The 21,783-nt window shown below is 45.8% G+C and overlaps 1 protein-coding gene across 1 annotated transcript in view; it reads right to left on the bottom strand.

The window, feature by feature from the left end:
- The window catches only part of LOC115311625 (clustered mitochondria protein homolog), a 56,584-nt gene that overhangs the window by 18,459 nt on the left and 16,342 nt on the right, over positions 1-21,783 (bottom strand). Inside the window, exons 3-21 of the mRNA XM_029970366.4 lie at positions 20,619-20,790; positions 18,879-19,022; positions 15,991-16,103; positions 15,546-15,615; positions 13,896-13,980; positions 13,098-13,176; positions 12,787-12,937; positions 9,754-9,982; positions 7,765-8,080; positions 6,451-6,491; positions 6,310-6,364; positions 6,088-6,166; positions 5,367-5,472; positions 3,885-3,972; positions 1,700-1,826; positions 1,330-1,392; positions 1,148-1,206; positions 699-776; positions 488-558 (exon numbers count right to left, since the gene is read on the bottom strand). Coding sequence (XP_029826226.2) covers positions 488-558; positions 699-776; positions 1,148-1,206; positions 1,330-1,392; positions 1,700-1,826; positions 3,885-3,972; positions 5,367-5,472; positions 6,088-6,166; positions 6,310-6,364; positions 6,451-6,491; positions 7,765-8,080; positions 9,754-9,982; positions 12,787-12,937; positions 13,098-13,176; positions 13,896-13,980; positions 15,546-15,615; positions 15,991-16,103; positions 18,879-19,022; positions 20,619-20,790 — 2,126 coding nt within the window. The remainder of the gene's footprint in view (positions 1-487; positions 559-698; positions 777-1,147; positions 1,207-1,329; positions 1,393-1,699; positions 1,827-3,884; positions 3,973-5,366; positions 5,473-6,087; positions 6,167-6,309; positions 6,365-6,450; positions 6,492-7,764; positions 8,081-9,753; positions 9,983-12,786; positions 12,938-13,097; positions 13,177-13,895; positions 13,981-15,545; positions 15,616-15,990; positions 16,104-18,878; positions 19,023-20,618; positions 20,791-21,783) is intronic.

Genomic DNA, 21,783 nt, shown 5'->3' with positions numbered 1-21,783 from the left:
AAGGTGGACGGGAACATTTCAGGACACACCGACCGTATGTTTAATCAAACAAACCTTGGTTATAAACAACAGGCAGCAGCTTCGCCGAGTAAAAAAATATTTTTTTAGTGGAGTTTGCTGGTCCCTCCCTGAGGTTGCACACGGACCATGCAATTTTCGACGGTTTCAACGTGGCTCCCCCAATCGTCCCACTCTCTCTCCCCTTCCCTAAGAACCCTTCCAGACGAATTACGTCCACCCACTTTTCTATACGATCCTCGCCTTCCAGAAAATACCTGAAGCAGTCTTTTCTAGAAAACTCTACCATCCCCAAAAAGGGTGTCATACCTACACGGCTAAGAAATAACCCCAGCTTTTTGCGCAAACAAAACCTTGCGTCGAAAGGAGAGTATGTTGATCTCAGCTAGTCCCTTCCTACAAAATTACCCCAAACGACTCGTCGCAAAGAAACGTCCCCACCAGCTAAAATACAGACCAAAACCCTCACCTGCTGTGCATGGCCTCGCTGAGGGTGATCCCGTCTATCGGTGAACAGGAGTGATCTGCGCAGTCTTTCACCTGTCGTACACAAAGACAAAAAAAGTCACCGCAAGCAACAAAAAGGTGCCTTCTGCTACCGTCCGGTGGCAGACCTACACAGTAGCAACCGATGACATAGCAACTATCCTCTGCTTTCAGCAAAAGAAAAGAGTACTCACGAATGCAGGCAGTTGGTCAGCCACCAGAAAGTCTGCCGCTTCTTTGACTAGCCTCTGCTCCTTCTTCAAACGTTCCTCCTGGCAAGGACAACACGAGACATTAAAGAGATTGAGCCTTCAATGGAGCCCTAAAGGCTGCCTTACAAGAAGAACAGCCTCGCTTGTTGGCAAGTAATTACGAAGGAGAAAGTAAGTGCCATGAACCAATACTAGAGCTTTCACAACAGCCTGCAGTGGTTAGTGAACAGAACTCAAGAACTGGAAGCCTTTAGGCCTTTTCTATGCAAGCAGGAGATAAATGAAGGGAATGTCCAGAAGAAGTGTGCAATACACTCCAAATAAGTTATCACTTCAATGTACAAAGCATCATCAAAATGTCAAGTGCGAAACCATGTAAAAAAAAAAAAATCTAATTTGTACAAGCACAGTGTAATAGAATAAAAACTCACATCACCGGCATGCTTGACACCAGGCGAAAACACGTCCGGGTTGAACCTAATGTCAAATTCTGAAAACGGAGCAAAAGAATATGGAGCAAAAGAATATTTAGAGGCCTTACGTGACACACTACTTTTAAATCTTTGTAAGAAAGGTGCAGATTCTGACAAACATCTAGTGCGGTGTCACTTACCATTATCCTTCAGTGACCCGACTCCCTGAGCTGCCTTTGCAATCACTTCCTTCTGGCTTGTGACTGTTAAAAAAAAAGTAACATCTAAAAACTTGTACATAGCACCATCGTGCTAGACTATATCAGTCACATTCACCAGATTTTTCCGACCCATTCCACCGTTGCAAGTCTTCAGTTACTTAGAAATTATCACCTTGGAAGCCAAAAGAAACTGTGTTTAGGAAAATCCCTTGCATAAGCAGGAGCTCTCAGATTTAGGATATACGGTGTGATTACATTGTGCTAATAAAAGACAACCACTGCTAGCCCAGTAAAAGCAGCAGGCACCCAAAAGGCTATCCAACTAGATAGCTGGAAATGGCTGGTGCACCTTCAGAGGAGACTCCGTTGGTGGTGCAGGTGTCTGTGGCGGTCACGGCTTCAGTCTGCTTCGAGGGTTCGTCTACCTTCGCCTCGTCTGCGAGCGCCTTGCCAGCAGATGCCTCCTTGTCTTCTTCCTGAAACCAAAATAGCCAGCCTCAAGCACTTGCCATCGAGATGGAAAGTACCAGACCCGAGCCCCCTAAGTGCAACCTTTGACGGCCTTAGCTGTTAGTTCTGCACCCGATAGACACTTTAGCCTGACCTAGTCGTCCTTAATTGCAGCGTCACAAGAGCTTCTAAACTACTTTGATGTGGTTTCAGTTGATGTCATTCACAGGTGCACAACCAGGAACGCTTGTCCCTCAACCTTACATGTTGTCTTCACTTCGTTTGTGTTCAGTTTCCAGAGAGAACTCTAAAATATCTCATTGAGGTGAAACCTCAAGTATCTAATGTAACACTAATGCGGATGTAATAACCCCGCCCACGGTGATAAAAATACTTTGGGTGACGTAAAACCACGCCTCTTCCGAAGGGGCGTCGTGGCGAAGATCAGCACGCGATTTGCTATACTGCCACCAGGGCACGCCACCAATGGCGTGGCCGTCCTTTTGTGAGCAGTAGCATGTGCTGGGCTGCAACGCTGCGCAGTTTTCTGCGGTTATTGTTTTGTTTCTGGCCAGATTTGGCTTCAGGAAGTTGCGAGCAATGGGGAAGAAGTGCTTCGTGCAACGCGGAATGCAAAACGTGAACGGAGAAGCAATCCCCTTTTGTTACTCCCAAAGGAGAGGACCGCCTAAATAAAGGTATGGTATGATGCAATCCCGACCAAAGGCCGCCTGCTGCAGCCGAGAAATTTCATCCGAGAGACACATTTTTAGTTGAGGTTTGTGGGCAAATCCTGAAAAAGCGTCTCCAAGGGCCAAGTTCTCGTAAGTGCCCCACGGAAAGCTGCTCTGGCGAAAGACGCAGTTCCAACAAAGTTTCCGGGCAACCCCTGCTACCCTACGAAGATCGAGAAAAAAGGAAAAGGATCCGTGGACTGGCAGTGCCCTCCTTGCAGCAAACGGCACTATTTTTAACACATTCAGTTTTACTTACCCTGGAAGTGCAAAAGTAGTGCACCATTACATCTTGTTCATCAAATGTTGCTTGTATCAACAAATTAGTTCTGTTCAATAAACAAAATTCATAGATTGAAGCATATTTCTGCCATGTTTCTGCCTCCTTGCGTTTGTGCATGGACTAACGTTCAATGAGTCCTGTCAGCGGTCAACCTCATTAGAGTTGTAGATAGACATTTGGGCATAATCACGTGAAAGGAAGAAGTAGCACGCTACCCAAAAGCCCCTTTCATGCACTAGCATGTAAGCTTGGTCATGAAAAGTATGCCAGTAATGCATTCTATTTATTTATTTTTTTAATTTTAAAGAGGGCTCGTTTGTGAAAACAAAGGAAGTGTTTTGCCTGGTGTGGAGTCGGACATACTAAATAAGCAAATGGCATACCGCCGCCACAAGTGAACTTCAGCGTCCCATCCCTCGTGATCGATTCTGAGCACTTGGCATGCCGATAGTGCGCTTGAATCCGAGGGCCTGCTCTATACACTTCAACAATTACCATTCCACAGCGTAGTGCGCAATCCTTACGGTGCAGTCCTTACGGTGCAGCCCATACGAGTTTTTCCCTTTATGAAGAAAGTAAGCACCATGTGCGAAAATGCTGAAAATGTCACCCGCCAGAACGTGTTCTTTCGAGCCTTTTATATAAATCAGGAATTCCCAGGGCCACTTCAAAATGCCATGTTTAACTGGCACGTTAGCTCATGCAAAGCTTCACTGCAGTCACTGAACGGTCTCCTCCCAGCGTAGCAGAAGCCCTTCGTACGCCTCAACAACTGTGGAGTCATCCGTTGGCGCACACAAGAAATGGGAATGAAAATTTGACGCCTCCGGAGACGGCGTTTCTCCACCCGAGCATTCTTACGCCATGCTCCCGGCTACCGGTCGAATCTCTTATCGTGAGCACGGCCCCCGCCATGAACAAAAGGAGAGTGCAATTTGTTTCAAGTAGCATGAGCTAGGAAAGCGTAGCCTCATAGAAGATGGACAAACTATAATAGAAGAGTGGCAGACTGCAAACAGAAAATGAAAAGCCCCCGCCCTTAAGCGTTGGCAAAACGGGGTCCTCACCTTGCTGGAGTCCTTCAGCAGTTGCTGCTTCTTGTCCAGACCACGCAGGTGGAAGGCCGCGAGCTTCATGAACAACACATACCTCGCCCTGAAAGCATAAGAAGATAGGAGAGAACCACCAATGACACGCGTTGGTCCAAGAAGGAGGGCGCATTCTCTCCCTCACGGCATTCAACTGGAGCACGTGCTAAGCCCATTGTTGGCACATGCTGACGACCTCTTTCTAAGCATGCTCGATTTACGATGCTAGTGCCATTTACGGGTCCTTTTCAGAGTAGTAAATGTCTCCAAAACAGGCATAAACATGGTCCGGAGAACACCCCTAGTGTGTCTCGGTACTGGGACTCCTACTATGGGTAGTGACGGCCAACATGCTTGAAGGAGCATTCTGGAAGAATGTGGTGCCTTCCAGTTCATCCTGGTATTGCGCCAACATGCTCTTTCGAAAACCTTCGCCGTCACACCAGTTAGTGTCGTGAAGTTTGTTGCTCCTCTTAAGAACCATAAAGTGCTCCTTTTATGTAAGAACTGTAGGCATTGCTTTTCGAAAAAGCTAGGACATGGACATATATCGTGGACTTGCATTAAACAGGAACGTTTGCAAAGCGCAGGCTGTGCACCAGAAATTGTGAACAAAAACTTTCAGCCTTTCCACTCCGGTGAAAAAGGAAGACCAGCGAAGCTGTTATCTTTACGACGTCTAGGATGATGCCTAGAGGATAAAATCAAGGACAACCTCAAGGACGACGCCTAGAGGACGACCTGAAGGATGACTTCTAAGAAGATGCCTAGGAAGACCTCAGGGACGACGTCTAGGACGACCTCAAGGACGACTTCTAGGACGACCTCAAGGACAATGTCTAGGACGACCTCAAGGATGACTTCTAGGACGGTTTCGAGGACAATGCCTAGGAAGACCTCGGGGACGACGCCTAGGACGACCTCAGGGACGACCTTGAGGACAGCGTCTAGGACGACTTCTAGGATGATCTCGAGGACAACCTCTCAGAAGACCTCAAGGACAACGTCTAGGATGACGCCTAAGACGCCTTCTAGGACGACGCCTAGAGATATTTAGCCTTTCCACTCTGGTGAAAACCGGAGTGCAAAGGCTGGAAAGCTTGCCGCCGTTGCTTATAGAAGGCGGTAGCTGTCCAGAGTTTTGTGTCGACATTTGTTTGGCCGCGGACACGACACTGGAGAAACTAGCCCTTCACAGCTCCACTGTAAAACCGAGTTTTATCGCTAAATTCTCGCTCCAGCGCAAAGTCCGAGCCTTTTACTGCTAATCTTCGCTGGCATTCCTGTCTTCCCTGACCCCAGTACACTAGAGTAGCCAACTAAAATAGTGTCCAGCCTAACCTCTCTGTCGTTCATTCACCAACGTCGCATGATCGAGCAGTCCTTAAGAAGTAAAAGTATGCAGGTGAGCTGGGTAGGGAACATCGCAATGTGAACCCCGAAAGACAAGGGGGCACTCACTCGACGAAGGCGTCAATCAGCTCCTGGCGCAGGCAGCACAGCTTGTGCTTGTGCTGCCTTGGGAAGCCGGCCTCCCGTGACTCCTTGCACAGCTCCACTCCGTCCACTGGGACAGAGCACAACACCCAAACTCAGTGAAGACACAAATGAAAGAAAATGCTTCTCTGTCCTTTTTATATAGTTTCCTATTGCATCTCATCAAATTTTTTTTTTTATGTTTTTTTAATGGTTAACAGCTATGTTTAGAGCATGAGAAGTCACACATATTCTTACTGGACTTTGTTTGAGTAAACATCTTAGAACCTACTTAAATGAAATCCAAGTCTTGATTTCAACTAGGTGTTTTAATTAGCCAGAAAATGCACTAGGCTTGTCATACTGACACATTTTGTACTTTGATGAGACCAGTCCCAGCAGATGTCTTGATGAGGATGTAGTAATACAGATTAAACAATAATAAAAATAAATAAATATTTATGCATTTGAAAGAATTATATTCCCCAAAACTTTACCCCTTCAAACTACTACCACGTAAGCATTCTTGTCCAGAGCTAGTTTCCATTTACAATTTTCACTAAACATTAAAAAAAAAGAGCAATATTTTAGGGACATATTCCCACACTGGCATCATTGCTAAACACTGTACTAGTACGCATCTAGCAAAGCACCAAGACCAAAGCTCCATGATGACATTTCCGGAGTAGAACTACAGACAACTTACGGATGAGATAGTTGACGTCGGGTGGGAATGTCCGGAGCAGGTCCAGAATGTAGTGTCGGTTATCGTTGCCGATGATACCCTATGCAAGAAGGAAGGCATCGTAACATTGTCGGCAGGAACCAAGGAAAGCAGCTGCCACACCGCTGCACAACTTCATTCCAGAAACTTTGGCAGCTGAACATACCTATTTTACAACCAGATAACCGAGTAAAATCATATTACCTTGCATTCTACCGAAGAGCAGAGTTCCACTTCTTCGCCTTTCTCGTTGATGACGCTTCAAAGACAAAAATCTCGGTTAGAGTCGGAACATACCTCAAGAACGAAAGTGAGTTTGTCAACAACGATGCTGAGAACCTTTACCTGTGGGGAAGGATCTTGAGGGCATTCCCGGCCTTTTTCAGCTGCAAAAAAAAAGCAAAGAAGATTAACAAACTACTGTCACAACTGCTTTAAAAAACACAACATCAACGAGCGAGGGTTAAAAAAAAAAAAGCAACACACCAGATTGCTTGTTAGGGTTACCTGGGGCTAGTCTTTTACGGTGCAGTTGATACAACGCAAAAGAGACCTTCAGCCTTCCTGAAGATATAGCCAGTGTCCCAAAACAGTGTCTTCCCCGTAAGATTGGCTTCCACCCATAAAAGTTCCTCTATCAACTTTACGAATGCACAGAGTTTGCCTGAGCAAAACGACAGGGGCATTATATGGTGCACTAACGAACCACGCACTGCAGAACGCCGAAACTTCATTGGAAGGAAGTCCCGATGGTGAAAGGGGGACATAACAGTTCCAGCCCAGTACACTGCCCGAATCACAAGTTACGAGCGATTTCTCGAAATTAGCACGATGGGACACTCCACTCCATCGATGGCAGATGTAGGCTCGACATGATGCCGCGATCCACATGTGGCGCGAGCCGTCTTTGCACGCGCACTGATGCACAACAGGAAGACCTCCAATCCTCCTGTTGTGTATCAAGGTCCGTTCACATCCCCTCGCGTTTGCTTACGACAGAGTTCTTGCGATCTCTTACGACGAGAGAACACGCAGGCACGCTGCCGCCATCTACGAGATGGACCTGGAACTGCATCTCACTAGAGCGAAGGCTTTGCGGTATTTGCGAGGTCAAGTGTATGCCCGATCTATGAGAAATGATCATTCATAACATTGTCAGAAGTTTTTCGAGCCAAGAAAAAAAAAGTAGAAAGTACATGGAAATGCAAAGTTTTCTACAGCTGCCCAAAAGACGGTGTGTTCGCTCGTTTGCAAGAGATCTTAAGAGGTTTTAAGGCACACGGTTGTAAGCAGTCGCAAGTGTGTGGGCCAGCCTTTATTGCCATGGCACGTGCCGTTCATGAGCACGTAAAATAAGCGAACAAATGGCTGAAAGAGGACCCTCACAATAGCCAAAGAAAAAGAGTGGATACTGGCTCGACCCGACGGCGCGACCCACGCATGGCACTAGCCGTCGTTTCCGTGCACAATGATGCGCAGCAAGGAGTTTGGAGACCTTCCTGAAGAGCACCATCATTGGAGGTCTTCCCGCACAACAGGAAGCTGTGCAATCTTCCTGCAGTGCATCATTACAGCAGCACCCGCCATTCAAGAGCACTTAAACAAATTAACGAAGAAGGAACAACCGAAAGGGAACCCCGAAGAAGAAGAGGGCGTCACCAGGTCAAGGTAGTCCTGGCGGGTGACCACGGTCTTGCCGAAGTCCACGGAGCCGTAGACGACGGACTGGTCTTGCTCCCGCTCCAAGATGCCTGGGATGATAGACTGGGCGGTGACTCGAAAGCCCCGGTAGTCCACCACCAGGGTGCCCAGGGTGCAGAGGCCGTCCACGTCCACCGCCGCGTACGCCCGCACCCCCTGCAGGTCGTTGCAGGGCGCCGCAAACGCCGCTGCGTCCCCGCCCAGCTCCTTGTAGTGGTCCCGCACGTCGAAGCCCAGGCTGAAGAAGATGTTGTTCCAGATGAACATCTGCATCCTGCGAAAGAATAGAAAAGATTGTTAGGGAAAGTTCGTTTTAGTTACTTCAATATACTACATTCTCCAACCAGAGACACAATAAAACTGGACAGAAAAGAAAAAAAAAAAAATGCATTGTAAAATATTGCGGGAGCACCCACTATTAATTAACATTTCCCAAACTTGAGAATTCTACAAATTATACGTTAAGTGCCCAAGTTGACCGGACAAGCGCCCATGTCTAGATTAACCTAGTTTTCAGTGGAAGCGGGGTGGGCACTTCCCCGGTATTTTTCGGTAAGAAAAAACGAAACTGTTCCACGTCACACAGTGCCATAAAGTGAAGAGACAAAAGGGCAGAAAGTAATGACATAGCACAAAAGAAAAGATACAAACGTAGCTATCGAACAAAGTCAGAAGTACTTTAAGGCTTTTAGAGTGGTGGTCCAGCTAGCTTTGAGTTTGGAGCAATTTTCGGAGCAGAAAAAATCTCGTTATGGAGCATGTTTGTATCAGAAAAAGTCGTCTTTCAGAGCAGCTTTAGAGCAGCACATACGTAATTTGGAGCGATTCAGTACAGTTCGTTATTAGTGATACCGGCATGCATTCATGCGATCAGCTTCGTGATGCCCATTAAAAACCCAAATTTAGCAGTTATGATGTACTTTAGTTGGTGACATGTTAAAAGTAGAGTGGAAGGTCCTCCCTCCTCCTTCAACTTTTGCAGAATGAATGCTGTAAAGCATTCGTTCTGCAATGATGCTCGTTCCAATGATGCCCGGCCGCAAGCTGGGCATCACTGGAAACACCGCGGCCATCTGCGGGCCGGACGGAGAGCGTCAGGCATTTTAATACGCATTTTAATAGACATTTTAACGAGTAGAGCGACCAAGGATTCAGGTCATTCGGCATGAAAAAAGGCAACAATTCGTAACCAAGCAGTGCCAACTGAGCATGCTAGCGAAATGGGAATGATGTGCGAGCACATTCGTATAAAACAGTGTCACGCTCTAAACAATGAGCACGCAGAAAAAAAAAGAATGACTTGTGATTGCTAATCTTTAATAGTGCACCTCGAAATGCAACTAAAACTGTTAAAACAGCGGCGCGTTAGGACTGTCGGTAAAATTGGTGCAAACCCTGTGAAACAATGCCGCGGAGCCGGAAACCTAGATTGGATTGTGACGGCCAAACCCCATTGGATTCCCACAGTTATCAGACGAAAATGAAAACTCTTCCAAAAACCATTTCGTTCGTAGATTTGTTCGCCTTGGCACAGTTTGGCGCAATTATTCCCTTTGGACGCAGCAAGGTGCAGGCAAGCAGGAATTTATCAATATGGCGCAAATGGCACAGCTGGACCACCCGTTTATATATAACCTAAACGTGGTGTGATGCTCCCAGCATGTCGCTCGTCCATGACGCTCATTCTTGATGCTCGTCTATGACTATGATGTTCATCCCTGAGGCCTGTTCGTGACAATTTTCTTACAGAAAACAACTGATAGAACACATTCTGAAATAAAAATTCCGTACTTGAAGCCTCCAAATTAGGAGTTTCTCGGATGAACCGAATCCGCCACATTCTTACTGGCTAGAAGTGTTTGGATTTCATCGAACTTTTCCGAAAACGTGGGACCCCGGTTACGACTAGAAAAACTCGGAAAAAAAGGCCGCAGGGGGCTTGCTCACTTGGTTTCCTCGCCAGGATTGATGGCCATGACGTTCCCGTCGACCACGGCCACGGCGCCCCGGGTGGCGGCCGCCACGAAGTCACTGTGCACTTTAAAGACGGCCCGCTCCCGCAGCAATCGCTCCGGCAGCGTCTTGCGAGGCAGCTCCCGCGTTGTCTGCAGTTCCTCGTTCCAGTCCCGTGTCTGCCCCGGGATGTGCTCCTCGTAGCCCAGCTTGAACGAGAAGGCTGTGGGAGGGAACGGCAGGTGTCGGAAATGCTCAGCAAGCTCAACTCCATTTCCTACAGCGACCGCATATACTTTGTTTCATTTTAGAGGGGTATAGAGACTAAATTCTGGCACCTATTTTATTGTCTAAATGACAACCATGTTTTGGCAACACCACGGAGACGCCCCTCTTTTGTTCAGAAAGTCTCGAAAACTTTAAATTAAAGTGAACAAAACGATCGCCAGATTGCACGTGGTGGATGTTTCCAAAGTTACTTGGAATGCCGCTACGCCTGAATTCCCATAAAGTAGCGCCACTCTGTGGAAGTACGACGGCAAGCTATGTCCGCACGCTCCCTGTCGAGCATGGCCGAACCGGATTTCTCTCCTGCACCTATTTAACACCTGTGGGGAGAGGAGGAGAGATCGAGGAGAGGAGGAGGTCAGTGAAGTTTGGGTGCAAATGGGTCACTTTTTTGCCTCGGCTGGCACTGTCCATCCAGTCTATGGGTATCTTGGATGGCTAGGTCGTCATGCGTTGACGCCACCAAGTGGCAAAGCTCATAACCATGCCAACCTCGCCCTAGCCTTGCCAATGCTGAAAGAATGGACGTTATGAATGCACAGCCTCCAGAGACGCGTCTTACTTTCCGATGGCTTCTCTTAGAGCGCTCACTAAAATCGGCCGTTTGAAAGATATAGCGATCCGTTCAAAACACAAACGAGCGAGCTTTCTTTACAGATACTCCTGATCATAATTAACTTATTTCTGAATGTGAGCGATCTATTAAGGGGGGATATGGCCTGGGACGGTCAACTTTTGAACCCTTCACTCAAATTGATTCAAAGTTTCAGGATGAATTGATTCCTATCAATGACGGCACCTAAAATTTCAGCCTTATAGGCCAATGCTACAACATACTATACATATCAGGGTCCAGAAAAAGGTGTCTTCGTTGTGAAATGTATCAAGAAAACTTAGTTGGAATCCACAAATGTTTGTTTTAGTGAGAAGAAGAATTTCATAGTGCAAGTTAAGCTAAGAACTAATAGTAGAAAATGCAATTTTAGAGATAAACACTAGCACCCAATAAGGACAAGAAAATTACGTGAATTTTTGTGCTTTTAAATAATTAGTTTTTATCATGAAGGATTCAGTTTTTTTTTTTATTTATTTATTTATGAGTACCTTAACTTGTTGGGAAATTTCAGTCCAGGACACCTTCGAATGAATCTTCAAACTTTTAAAACGTCAAATGACACATTTTCTCAAACATTTTTTCCTACAAAAAAGTGGAACTGAGAAAAATGCATTTGAAGTTTCAATTTTAGGCTCCTCTATTTTCCATGAGTCCCAGGTACACAAAATTCACCTGGAGCATAGCTAGCACCTTCCTCTTAGAGACTTTGTTAATTTCCTGGCAATGGCTACCAGCCTGCATCGTTTGTGGGCGAGCTAACTCTGGTAGCGGGCAATCCTCGAGAGATACACTGCCGAGAAATAAGATGCAAATGACACCAAAGAGCAGCAAAGTACCAATACGATCGGAAGTGGAAGATACTGTCAAAAGAGAGCAGCTGAAGATAGTACAATATCACGTCACCGCGCCAGACCAATCTTAAGTTCTGCTTCGGGTCTTAATTAAGATTACTCGTACCATATTTTCCGCATCTTTTGCAATTAGGTATAGTATATGGGGTTCTCCTGGACATTGACTTTTAAACTTGGGAAGCTTCTACAGACCAAATCTGAAGTAAATGGCACTTCCAATGAGGATGAGATGCTCTGACTATGATAAATCAGCACAAAGCAGCCCTAATCTAAAAGCTTTAAAATGTGCTCTTTGCTGACTCTAAGGGCTGCCGGCATGCAAAAAATAATTTTGTTGCGAGATAATTCCTGCACACTTGACTGAGCAAGCTTCAAAAACCATTCTTTCAAAGTTAATAAACATGAATATATATATATATATATATTTTTAAACTTTTTTCTACGGCAAATTGGAATTCCAAGGCTAAATACCCTTTAAAATGTTCATTTCAGCATCCCTTTAAATGCGAACATTAGAAGCTATTAGAATGGAAGCAGGAGCAGATCCATGCTTTCAACATTCCCGCCGAGTACACACACATTTGCAATGCAAGCATAATTCAGAAAATGTTAGTGCTTGTAGCTTCAGCTTCCTTCGCACATAAGGACGAACTGCATATCAGCACTGCACACCACAAATCGCAAGAGCTCAGTTTAGGTACTGTGCTCGTTCTAACGACTACCAATGTCTGCGCTCCCACTTTCCCACAGGGTGCGTGAAGAGGCAATGCTTAAAGTTCGAGGAAGGAACTTCACAAGGATGAGACTGAGACAAGAGACTCGCGTGCCCAAAAGAAGCGAAGCAAATTAGATGTTAAATCACACTTCTGGGAACATATACATTCTGCACCTTTTCATAAGGTGGGCGCTCCTTGGACGGGGTGCGACAATCAGTTATGCGAGCCATGGCGAAAGAGTAGATGAACGGAGCTCCTTCGTAAATGGTGCGGCAATTATGTAAGTAGCTACGGCGTACAGCACCCACACAGCCCTCAATAATCCCTTTGCATCACGGAACGTGCTGACAATAAGATCATTACAAACCAGACGCCCCCATCAAGCACGTTGCCCTAGGCAACCATTTTCTCTGCCTAGGGTGCCATCGGTTTGGGGCTAGTGAGTGGTCACACCCTTAACTACCTTTTACAGACACCTTTCGGCTCCAGCCGTCCTCTAGCCGAAAAAAAAAACCTAAGACTGTTTTATGAGTGACGGAGAAAAGTAGTTCCTCACCGTCCTCCGCCCGTATGGAGTCGATCGAATGCTCGGAAGGGGGCGCCAGCCACGAGTAGACCTGGTACGGCGTGGCCACCCGCTCAAAAGGGTGCCGCTGCGTCCGCTTCTTCTGGATCAGCGCGAAGTTGCGCTTGAAGGACGCACTGACCTGCACATCAGGTAACGAGTCAGCCTGACAATGCCTCCGGAGAAACGTCGCTCGCCAGAACGAGTCGCAAATTGAAAGGGACGAGTGAACGTCGAGTGCCGTCGTGAGGAAACGTAAAACTTCGTAGATTGCCGCAAAAACCTAAAGTTGTGAGACTCACCTGGCCAAGGAGGTCCACCAGAGAGTGGAAGACGTGTTTGGGTGACGATGGCCGAGGGTTGAACTCCTCTTCCGTGGATCTGCGAGGGAACAAAAAAACCAATTACTCCACTTGAAAACCTTGCATGCAATTTCCTCAATTGCCCTTTGTCACTCACTGCCTTAAAGCGGAGTACAGCAGATGAAAGTGCACACTGCTGTCGGGACAATACCGAAACCTCTTTCAAAGAGTTCATTGTTGGACAGTCTGAGAATACGAAATGACTGCAAAGCATCTAACGGGAAGAAGTCTCAGAATTTCCTCGCCTGCTTGCTGTATTTGCTCGCACATTTAATATGAATTTCTTCCAAAAATCGAGGCCTTTTTCAGGGGGTGTAACAAATATATTCGAGGAATTTACCAAATAAATGCAACAATAAGGAATAGCTTAATGTTAAAATAGGGGGCGATGCAAATTTCCCTTTATTAACCTAGGTGTTCGAATTATGCTCGGAATTTGCCATGGGGTCACTGTCACTACCAAATTTGCTTTGCCAAAACATCCCAAAAGCAAACGCCAGCTATATTCTGTTCTCGTCAAATGCTCTGTACCTTGTCAACAGATAAAATAGTCAATATCATATTAAAATTAACAAAATACCTGTTTGCTAGATGCTGTCAACATCTCAAAGTGGGACACTAAACTGGCATGCAAAATCAAGGCTTAGCAATCATCCAACAATGACAGTGTCTAGAGCAGCCGACTAATGCGAGCCAACATGCAACGCCGCACTACCGGGCATAGAGGAGAGCACTCACTCATTGACGTAGAAGCCCCTAGTTGATGCGGTGATGTGGTACCTCTTGTCTTCCAGCGTGACCACGTACAGATACATCAGGTCCCCTGCAGACCATTGGGAGAACTCATTCTCCGCTCACACACCTCCGGCAGCCGGCAAACACATCAACGTCATGCACATCTGAATTACCACGACTCCATGTGAAGAGAAACGACCTGCTAAAACCACGTTAAGCACTGTAGTGAAAAACGGGAATACTAAGTGGTACACAGGGATGGGCAGTATTTCAAATACTTTGTGTATTTTGCATTTGTATTTAATTACAAATTGAGTAATGTATTTGACGTGTGTATTTAAATACTAAAACATGGGTATTTCAAATACAATTGTAATTAAATACAATTTTGTGGGCAAAAATACATCCCTCAAATTTATTGTCATGACTCATTTTGCTCATTTTAAGACGTGTCCAGAGCAGGAAGAAAACTATGTTCTGCACAGAATGCAGTGTCTCTCAATCAAGCACAAGCGTTTAGTGACTTTGCAATTACGTTGCTAGTCCAGGGCAAGAATAGTGAAGAAATCGACGTTCACAGGCAGACTGGCTAAATAAGTGCCTGTGACAACTTGTGATGCTTTCCAGCCTGATTTCCATCCATATTTTTGCCTGGAAGATTCTAAATGTGCGGGTCGTCCAGATTTTCGTAACTGGTGCGAGTTGCAACAATAAAAAATTCTCTAGCTAGTGCTGCGCGTCTTGGTCGTCTCGGTCCTTTGTTGGTCTATACCAAAATGTAATCGACAAAAGAAGCTGCTTTAAGCTCTGTACTTTTTTCACCTATTACGTCCAAGCTGATTACATTTTTTTTGTGATTTTATTTCCATTACGTTACTAGAGCCTCGCACACTAACTCCCGAGTGTGCGATGCAAAATTAAAATGAGATACCCAGAAACCCGTTGCAGGTGCCCTGAAGTCGCCGACGCAAATTTTGAGGAATGTATTTGGAAAAGTATTTGGAGGAGACCAAATACATTTGGTTGTATTTGTATCTTGTACTTAAATGTTTTTTTGGAAATGTAATTACATTTGTAATAAATGCATTTTTGACGAAGTATTTTGTATTTGTATTTCAATACATATTTGCATGTATTATGCCCATCCCTGGTGGTACATCACCCCAGATCAAGAATGGGAGGAGCAGTGGTTGACAAGAAGGAGCACCCGTGTTAGTTTCAATGCACTCAGAAATTTTACTCACTCTTATAGGTTGTCATTTTCTGGTTACGATTATAGGCCAGTACCTAATTTTATAGGAGAGTGCTAAAAAAGGAGCTGACACAAGTCTGAATAAATATGGCAGTTCTTTACAGCCGAGGAAGTCTATATGTAACAAGTAACTCTGTGGAAGTTTCTCAAAAACATTATAGTTGGCACATTTTTCTGGATCATGCAGATTTTTAAAGATGTATCAACCGTGCACTATTGAATATTTGAGACATTATAACGAAGCAACGTCCACTCTGTACAACAATTATGAAGGAGGTTTTAGAGCAACCACACAAGCACTTGGGCTGAGAAAAGTGCCCCGTGAGTGCGACGCCAGTTCGCCACTCATCGGGATTCGACCGTCTTGAAAGACAATGTTCACACCGAGTTTGCTGCCTCACCATGCAGTTTTCTGGGGCCCGGCGGAGGATTCCAGCCACTTGTGGTCAGGACTTTCAGAGCTTGGTAGTTCTGCAATTTACGGAATGAGATGGGATCACGAATGTTGCAGCAGGCAAGCCAGCAACTATAAAAAAGAAAGGCGAGAAATACGCTAGACAAACGTAATGTAGGTAGGCCTCTGTTTAAGGTCTCGTTCTGTCCAGATTCGTGTCTTAGAGATAGAGAGCACAAGTGCACAGTTGGCACAAACACATGATCAGCTTAGTTTTGCACACTTTATTTTTCTTTCTTACATCTGAGACCGTCATCAAACACACACATGTATCCGAACACACGGATGTGGGGCCACAATTTGGGTTGTAAAATTCGGAGCAACCAAACCCAAAATAATAGCGCCCAAAAGAAAAGAAGGAAGAACAAAAGAGACAAAAGGCACTGCCCTACCTTCTGCTCTTTGGCCTGTGGCAGGAGGGGCACGAGCGGCGGGGGCTCCTTGGAGCCCGGAATGATGTAATCGGGAGGCGTGCAGTCGACAGACTCCGCTCTGCTCTTCTTCTCTGCGGGGAGAGAGGCCTCTCGTGTTTACGGCCAACTCCTGGCTGAAGCGCCACGCGTGAGCTGTACAGTCTGTGAACACTCAAGAAGGTAGGGCGAGGAAAATGAAGGTGAGAGAGGAGGTAATGAATGCAACGCTGGCAAGGGAAAAAGAAACCCCGTCCCCTCGCCAGTATTGCATCCTCTTCCTCTTTCCCCCCACTTTCCTTTCCCTCGCCCTACCTTCTTAACCTGCAACATACTATAGTGAAATCAGAGTTCGAAGTGAATGCCGTTTTGACCGAGTGTTATCGAATCGACGGTCGCCACGCTTCATTTGCAGACATAAAAGCTGGCCACAGATTATGCAGTTTGTGAGAAAATTTTTTAAATTTTATTAGCTATTCCTATATACTAAAACAGTTAATTTCAATGATAATGCAATTATTTCAAGGTGCAAGCAAGCTGGACAAGAATTACTAAAAAGAAGTCAGAAGACAGCTAAGCACTTCTTATGAGTTGTGAATGCGAAAGCAAGAATATCGAATGGAACTCTGCGGAGTGATCCGCGGAGTTTTGTGGCACGAGTAATGTTTTCGAGTTGTGGCAGAAGCACCTGCGACGATGTGGATGATGGAGGCGACAGCATGTTGGTCGGCGGCGAGACGAGCGGAAGCCTCCGAGCGCGCGCCAACGTGTCCGTTTTAACCGGCGCGGGGCCCGTAGTGGCATGCATGGGGTTGTGGCGGTTAGTTTCATCGGCGTGCTGGAGGCACGGACACGCAGCGCCATCTGGTGGCAATCGTTGAAACTGACGCGCACAGCGGCCAATGGGAGCCTCGTCGCCGTGCGCCAGCCAATGGGACCTTTGGGATCAGGGAAACTAGGTGCCGTTTTCGCACTTCAAACTGATGACGTCAGCTCGCTCCATGGGACGTTAAGGCTTTCGCATTAATCATCTCTGGAGAAGGGGAACCAGGAGCACAAAAGACGAAAACAAATCTCCAAACAGAGCTAGGTGACTAGGGTTACGAACTCTTCAATGAACGAAGTCTGCGAGGGAGGAGAAGGGAGACAGAAAGGGGTTTATAGAAACAATGATGATGATAACAGGCACTGCCTGGCCCGGCACCAATGTCGCCCGATTTCTGGCTTGCCGTGGCTTCCATGGTAAAGTGGCTAAGGGGCTAAGGCTGCTCGCGGCCAATGCTAGCCACCGCAGCATGGCTTCTTGAGATTCGTGCTTTGCAGCGTGACGCACATTGTTGGGCATGCATTGGATCACAGAATTTTAAACTGGACGACCTGTACCAAATCCGGGAAACATTGCTGTCCCGACAGGGATGATGTCGGACTGGGGACATTTATTAAGAAGTTGGGACAGTCCCGCAAAATCCAGGACGGTTGGTAACCCTATAGGGGACTGGTACGTGACCGAAAAAATCCGCCTGGTCCTGGTATTGAATTAGGGACCTCCCCATTTCCAGTGGAGCAATCTACCAACTGAGCTAACCAGGAGTGAAACGTCAGTCGAGCAAATGATATGGTCCCAGGTTCGATACCAGGACCAGGCGGACTTTTTCGGTCGCGCACCAGTCACCTAGCTTTGCTTGGAGATTTGTGCTTGTCCCTTGTCCCCCTTGTTCCCCTTCTCCAGGGATTATTTTCGTCAGTTAATTTCATTTTGAAAGTCAGCCTCGGCAATCTCATTGCAAAAAAAGAAAACATTAATTTTTCAAACAATTTTTGTTACGTGAAGAGGATGTCATAAAGTCGACCTGTTCTAGTGAGATCATAAAAAAAGAGCACTAAAAGCTGTTTATACCTCTCCTTTTGTCGAGCAAATCATGTGCAGACTAACTTCCTAAACTTTGCCACCCCAGTGCCATTTCGTGCCGGTAATGCACCGATAGGCCGCAACTTTTAACACTTAATTTTGCGACAAAGAATTTTCCGCCACCTGGCAACCCTTTTCAAACTCCCGCCTCGCCAAATCCGAGGGCGACTTAAGGGGTGATGTGGGGCTTGAGCAATTTTTTTTATTTACAAAGGAATACTTATCATATTATACACTGGTATAACACATCTCACACCTATTCCAAATATGCAATCAGATATTGAATATCTTTACTAGAACCAGAGTTATGGGAGATTGGCCTAATTTTATGAGGTCATTTGTTACGAGTCGTTAAAGAAAAAGTATTCGTAAATTATCAAAATTTTTAATGCAACTGTATTCACAAAGGTGTAATTTGTGCGGTGATGCTATTTTAGATCTTAACTGAGAGGGTTATGTCACTAAAAAATGATTGCAATTATAGTGTAAAAGAGATGCTTTCTCATTATTTAAGAAAGTAATTAATTGGATAGAACTCTTAAGCTGGAAGACTATAAAAATAGCATCATCGCACAGCTCCTTTCTTCGCGATTAAAATGGCACCAAACGTGTTAATATTGTCCAAGACAAACTTCAGAAAACGCCTGTAAGGCATCGGTACTTGTGAAAAAAGTGTGAAGAGAGAAAAAAGCCCTTGAAGTATGTGTACTGAATGTTCATAGAAAATTAAGACTTTATATTTTTCTTTCATACTTAAAAATTAGATAGAGCAATAATATTTTGCCCAGAGCTGGGTGGGTATGTCTAAATTCCAGAAAAGCCATTTTCTCAAAAGTGAATTTTCTCCAGCTTTTTACCATTTAAAGACCAGCCTCCCCCCTTAAATTCAGATTCGGATCGTTCCGAAAGGAAGATCGTCCCACGTGCGAAATCCGCGGAAGAAGGCGTAAGAAAGCCTCACCAAGGATGTCTCCCTGGGTGACAACGTTGAGGAATGCCAGGGAGCTGCAGTCGATGCCGTTGTACGCATCCCCGGCATCCAGGGACTTCAGCAGGTCCCGCACATGGCGTACGTGAATCCGGGCCTCGCGCACAGTGTATGGCTCTGCACGTGAAAAGCATCCAGAGATCAGTTCCTAGACGAGCCAAGAGGACCAGCATGTGTCACCTCCCTGCACCTCGTAGGGCAAACGCAACCCATGAACTGTGTGAACCCGATTGAGCAATTGGAAACTCTGAAACACAGGTTCTTAGAGAACACACTGGCACAAAGATTTCGTGGTATTTGCGAGACTGAGCATATGAGTCATCTACGAGAGAAGGCTGCTTAGAACCAGTGTGTCGAACCGAAAAAAATACGGGTTCGGTTACGGTTCGGGTTCAGGTAAATTTATTTTGTTCCGGTTCAGTTCAGGTTCGATTAATTCGATCCGCGAACCGGTTCGGGGTGCTGAACCGGTTCGCGAACCGGTTCGAAAATTATAAATGACAAATTGCAACATCAAAATAAATTACAAATAAAACATCTGAAATCAGCACATACGAAACAGGATACATCGTAGTGTAAGGCTCAGGGATTTCTACCAGGAATGGTTCCTTTATGTGCACTCAAAGGTTACCTCACCGACATTTACACATTCGGACTTCATCTACTTGGGTCCGACGCAGTAGCTGTAAAATCCGCGACCTCCTTACAAACCCACTTACAAGTAGAACTCGCTAACTATTCCACCATCTCGGCGTGTAAGCAATTGAAGGAACAGTGGGGAGAAAATACAGCTTTCTTTATTTGAACTAGCTTTCGGTAACTCAAATTAGAAAGAAGTTTTCATTAAACAAGATACGGAATATGAAAAACACTTCACCGAACGCAACGCCAGAAGGACGTAATAGGATAAATATTAAAATAGAAGAGTTCGCTGTCTCACAAATATGTTAGCTTCTAAGTGCCTATACGAAACCGGATGCATTATTATCAAACTCCAAAGCCTTTTCTTTTCTCATTCCAATGGAAGCAAGCTTCAAGAACTCGCGCGTTCTAGAAACATGTTATGAAATGAGCACACAGCAGCATTTAGGATTTACGAGATTGTAGGAAAATGAAATCCCGTGACGCAATTTTTTTTTTTGCACAGCCTTCCAATTTTTTTTCCGTGCAAGCCGCGACCAGCGCAATACTGGTTCCTATGTCAAGATTCATGGATGCAGCCTTTTTCAAGATTCATGGATGCAGCGTTTATATTCCTAAGACTCAGTGGGGAAGAAAAATATTTAAGCGAGGTGTGTGTCAGTTGACGGCACTTAAAAAACAAATGGCATTGATAGCACATTCATTGTCAACAGCGCGTGGCCAAACCGTTTTGACATGAGCCGGTAACCGTTAATTTTTTTCCGGTTCAGTTCCGGTTCAAGTTCAGTTCCGGAAAAAATACAGATTCGGTTCCGGTTTTCGGTTCGGTTCCGGTTCGACACCCTGCTTAGAACATTGTCGGAAGTTTTCAAAGCCAATAAAGAAAGAATGACAGGCGAAAAAAAATAGCAGATATTCGGAAATGAAAAGTTTCCACGGCTACCGGACAGAGGGCACCGGTGTCTTCTCTCATTGTAGGAGATCGTGAGAAGTTTTAACGGACACAGTCGTGAACAGTTGCAAGCGTGTTTACCGACCCTAGAGGTGCGCGCAGGAAGGGGAGGGACTGACCTTCGACGACCTTGACCAGGGAGCCCTCCTGGAGACCCGGTATGTTCTTGAGCTCCGCAAAGTTGTCCAGGGTGGCTCCGTCCAGCTGCAGGCTAAAGCAGGTCCGGTGGCACGTGTCCTCCCGATCCATCAGCAGCTGGTGGATCTCCTGCACCAGCTCCATCGAGCTCACCTGCCCCCGGGGACACAACTATCAATCCACGGGGTCGAACGCCGGCCACCAGACTATGAGCCAAAACCTTACTCGTAGCCATTCCTATCTTACTTATACAATGAGCGAGTGTTTCAACATGGCTCTTTGGCGCACTGAAATGCAAGGAGGCACGCACCATCAAAAGGTAACATATAGAGAATGTGCAGGGAATGCGCGATGACGAGGCAGTCCAGAGCGTGCACAGCCGGATGCAGCTCTGAAGTTCATAGGTTGACCAAAGTGAGGTGCCGCATGCTACCAATTCTACATCCATCCATGCGTTACCACCTGTAACTAGTTCGGTATCTCACCGCTACATTTTAGCGCACTGTAATAGAGAACGACCTCAATCACCATACAGTTAACGCTCTCCTTCTGCCTGAGCCAATCGCAAAAAACCCACTCCCGATGGCGTTGCGTAATCCACGGCGCCATTTGAATCTCTTCCCGTGGCTGCTGCAACGGCTTTCTCTGCTCCCTAATCCCGTCGCGCAATGTGTGGAAGCGCGGATGGCTCGGAGGCTCGAATGCGCCCGATGAGCCGACGCAAAGTTGGCAAAATGGACACTTCGGAACTGGAAGATCTTTTTAGCCATCCGCATTTCCAACCAGGTTGTGCAATCGCTACAAGTATGTGAGGTCCAAGCAATGTTTTCGTTTTCACTCGAAGCAAGCACAGTCATCTGGGATGTGGCGATCGGAAATGTGCGGAAGACTGGCACCCCGGATTTGCGTTTATTGCAGGCAAGTTCTAGCCGCATTATGTGACTGTTACATATATGTAAATTTATTTACAAGTCATAACACAGAAAAAGAAAGGTCAATGAAGTTGTCTGCGAATGTTAAAAAAGTAGAGGTAATAACTTTTTTTAATGAATAAAAACATATTTGTTGAATCAAGTTATCACCTCTCCAAGAAATTTGCAAATTAGTCTCACTAAATGTGGAACAGTTTAAAATGTGCCGAAGCAA

The sequence above is a fragment of the Ixodes scapularis genome, unplaced genomic scaffold (genome assembly GCF_016920785.2).
Source record: "Ixodes scapularis isolate PalLabHiFi unplaced genomic scaffold, ASM1692078v2 PGA_scaffold1__304_contigs__length_218370807, whole genome shotgun sequence".
Lineage (NCBI taxonomy): Eukaryota > Metazoa > Arthropoda > Arachnida > Ixodida > Ixodidae > Ixodes > Ixodes scapularis.
This window is presented reverse-complemented; position numbering and strand designations above follow the sequence as displayed.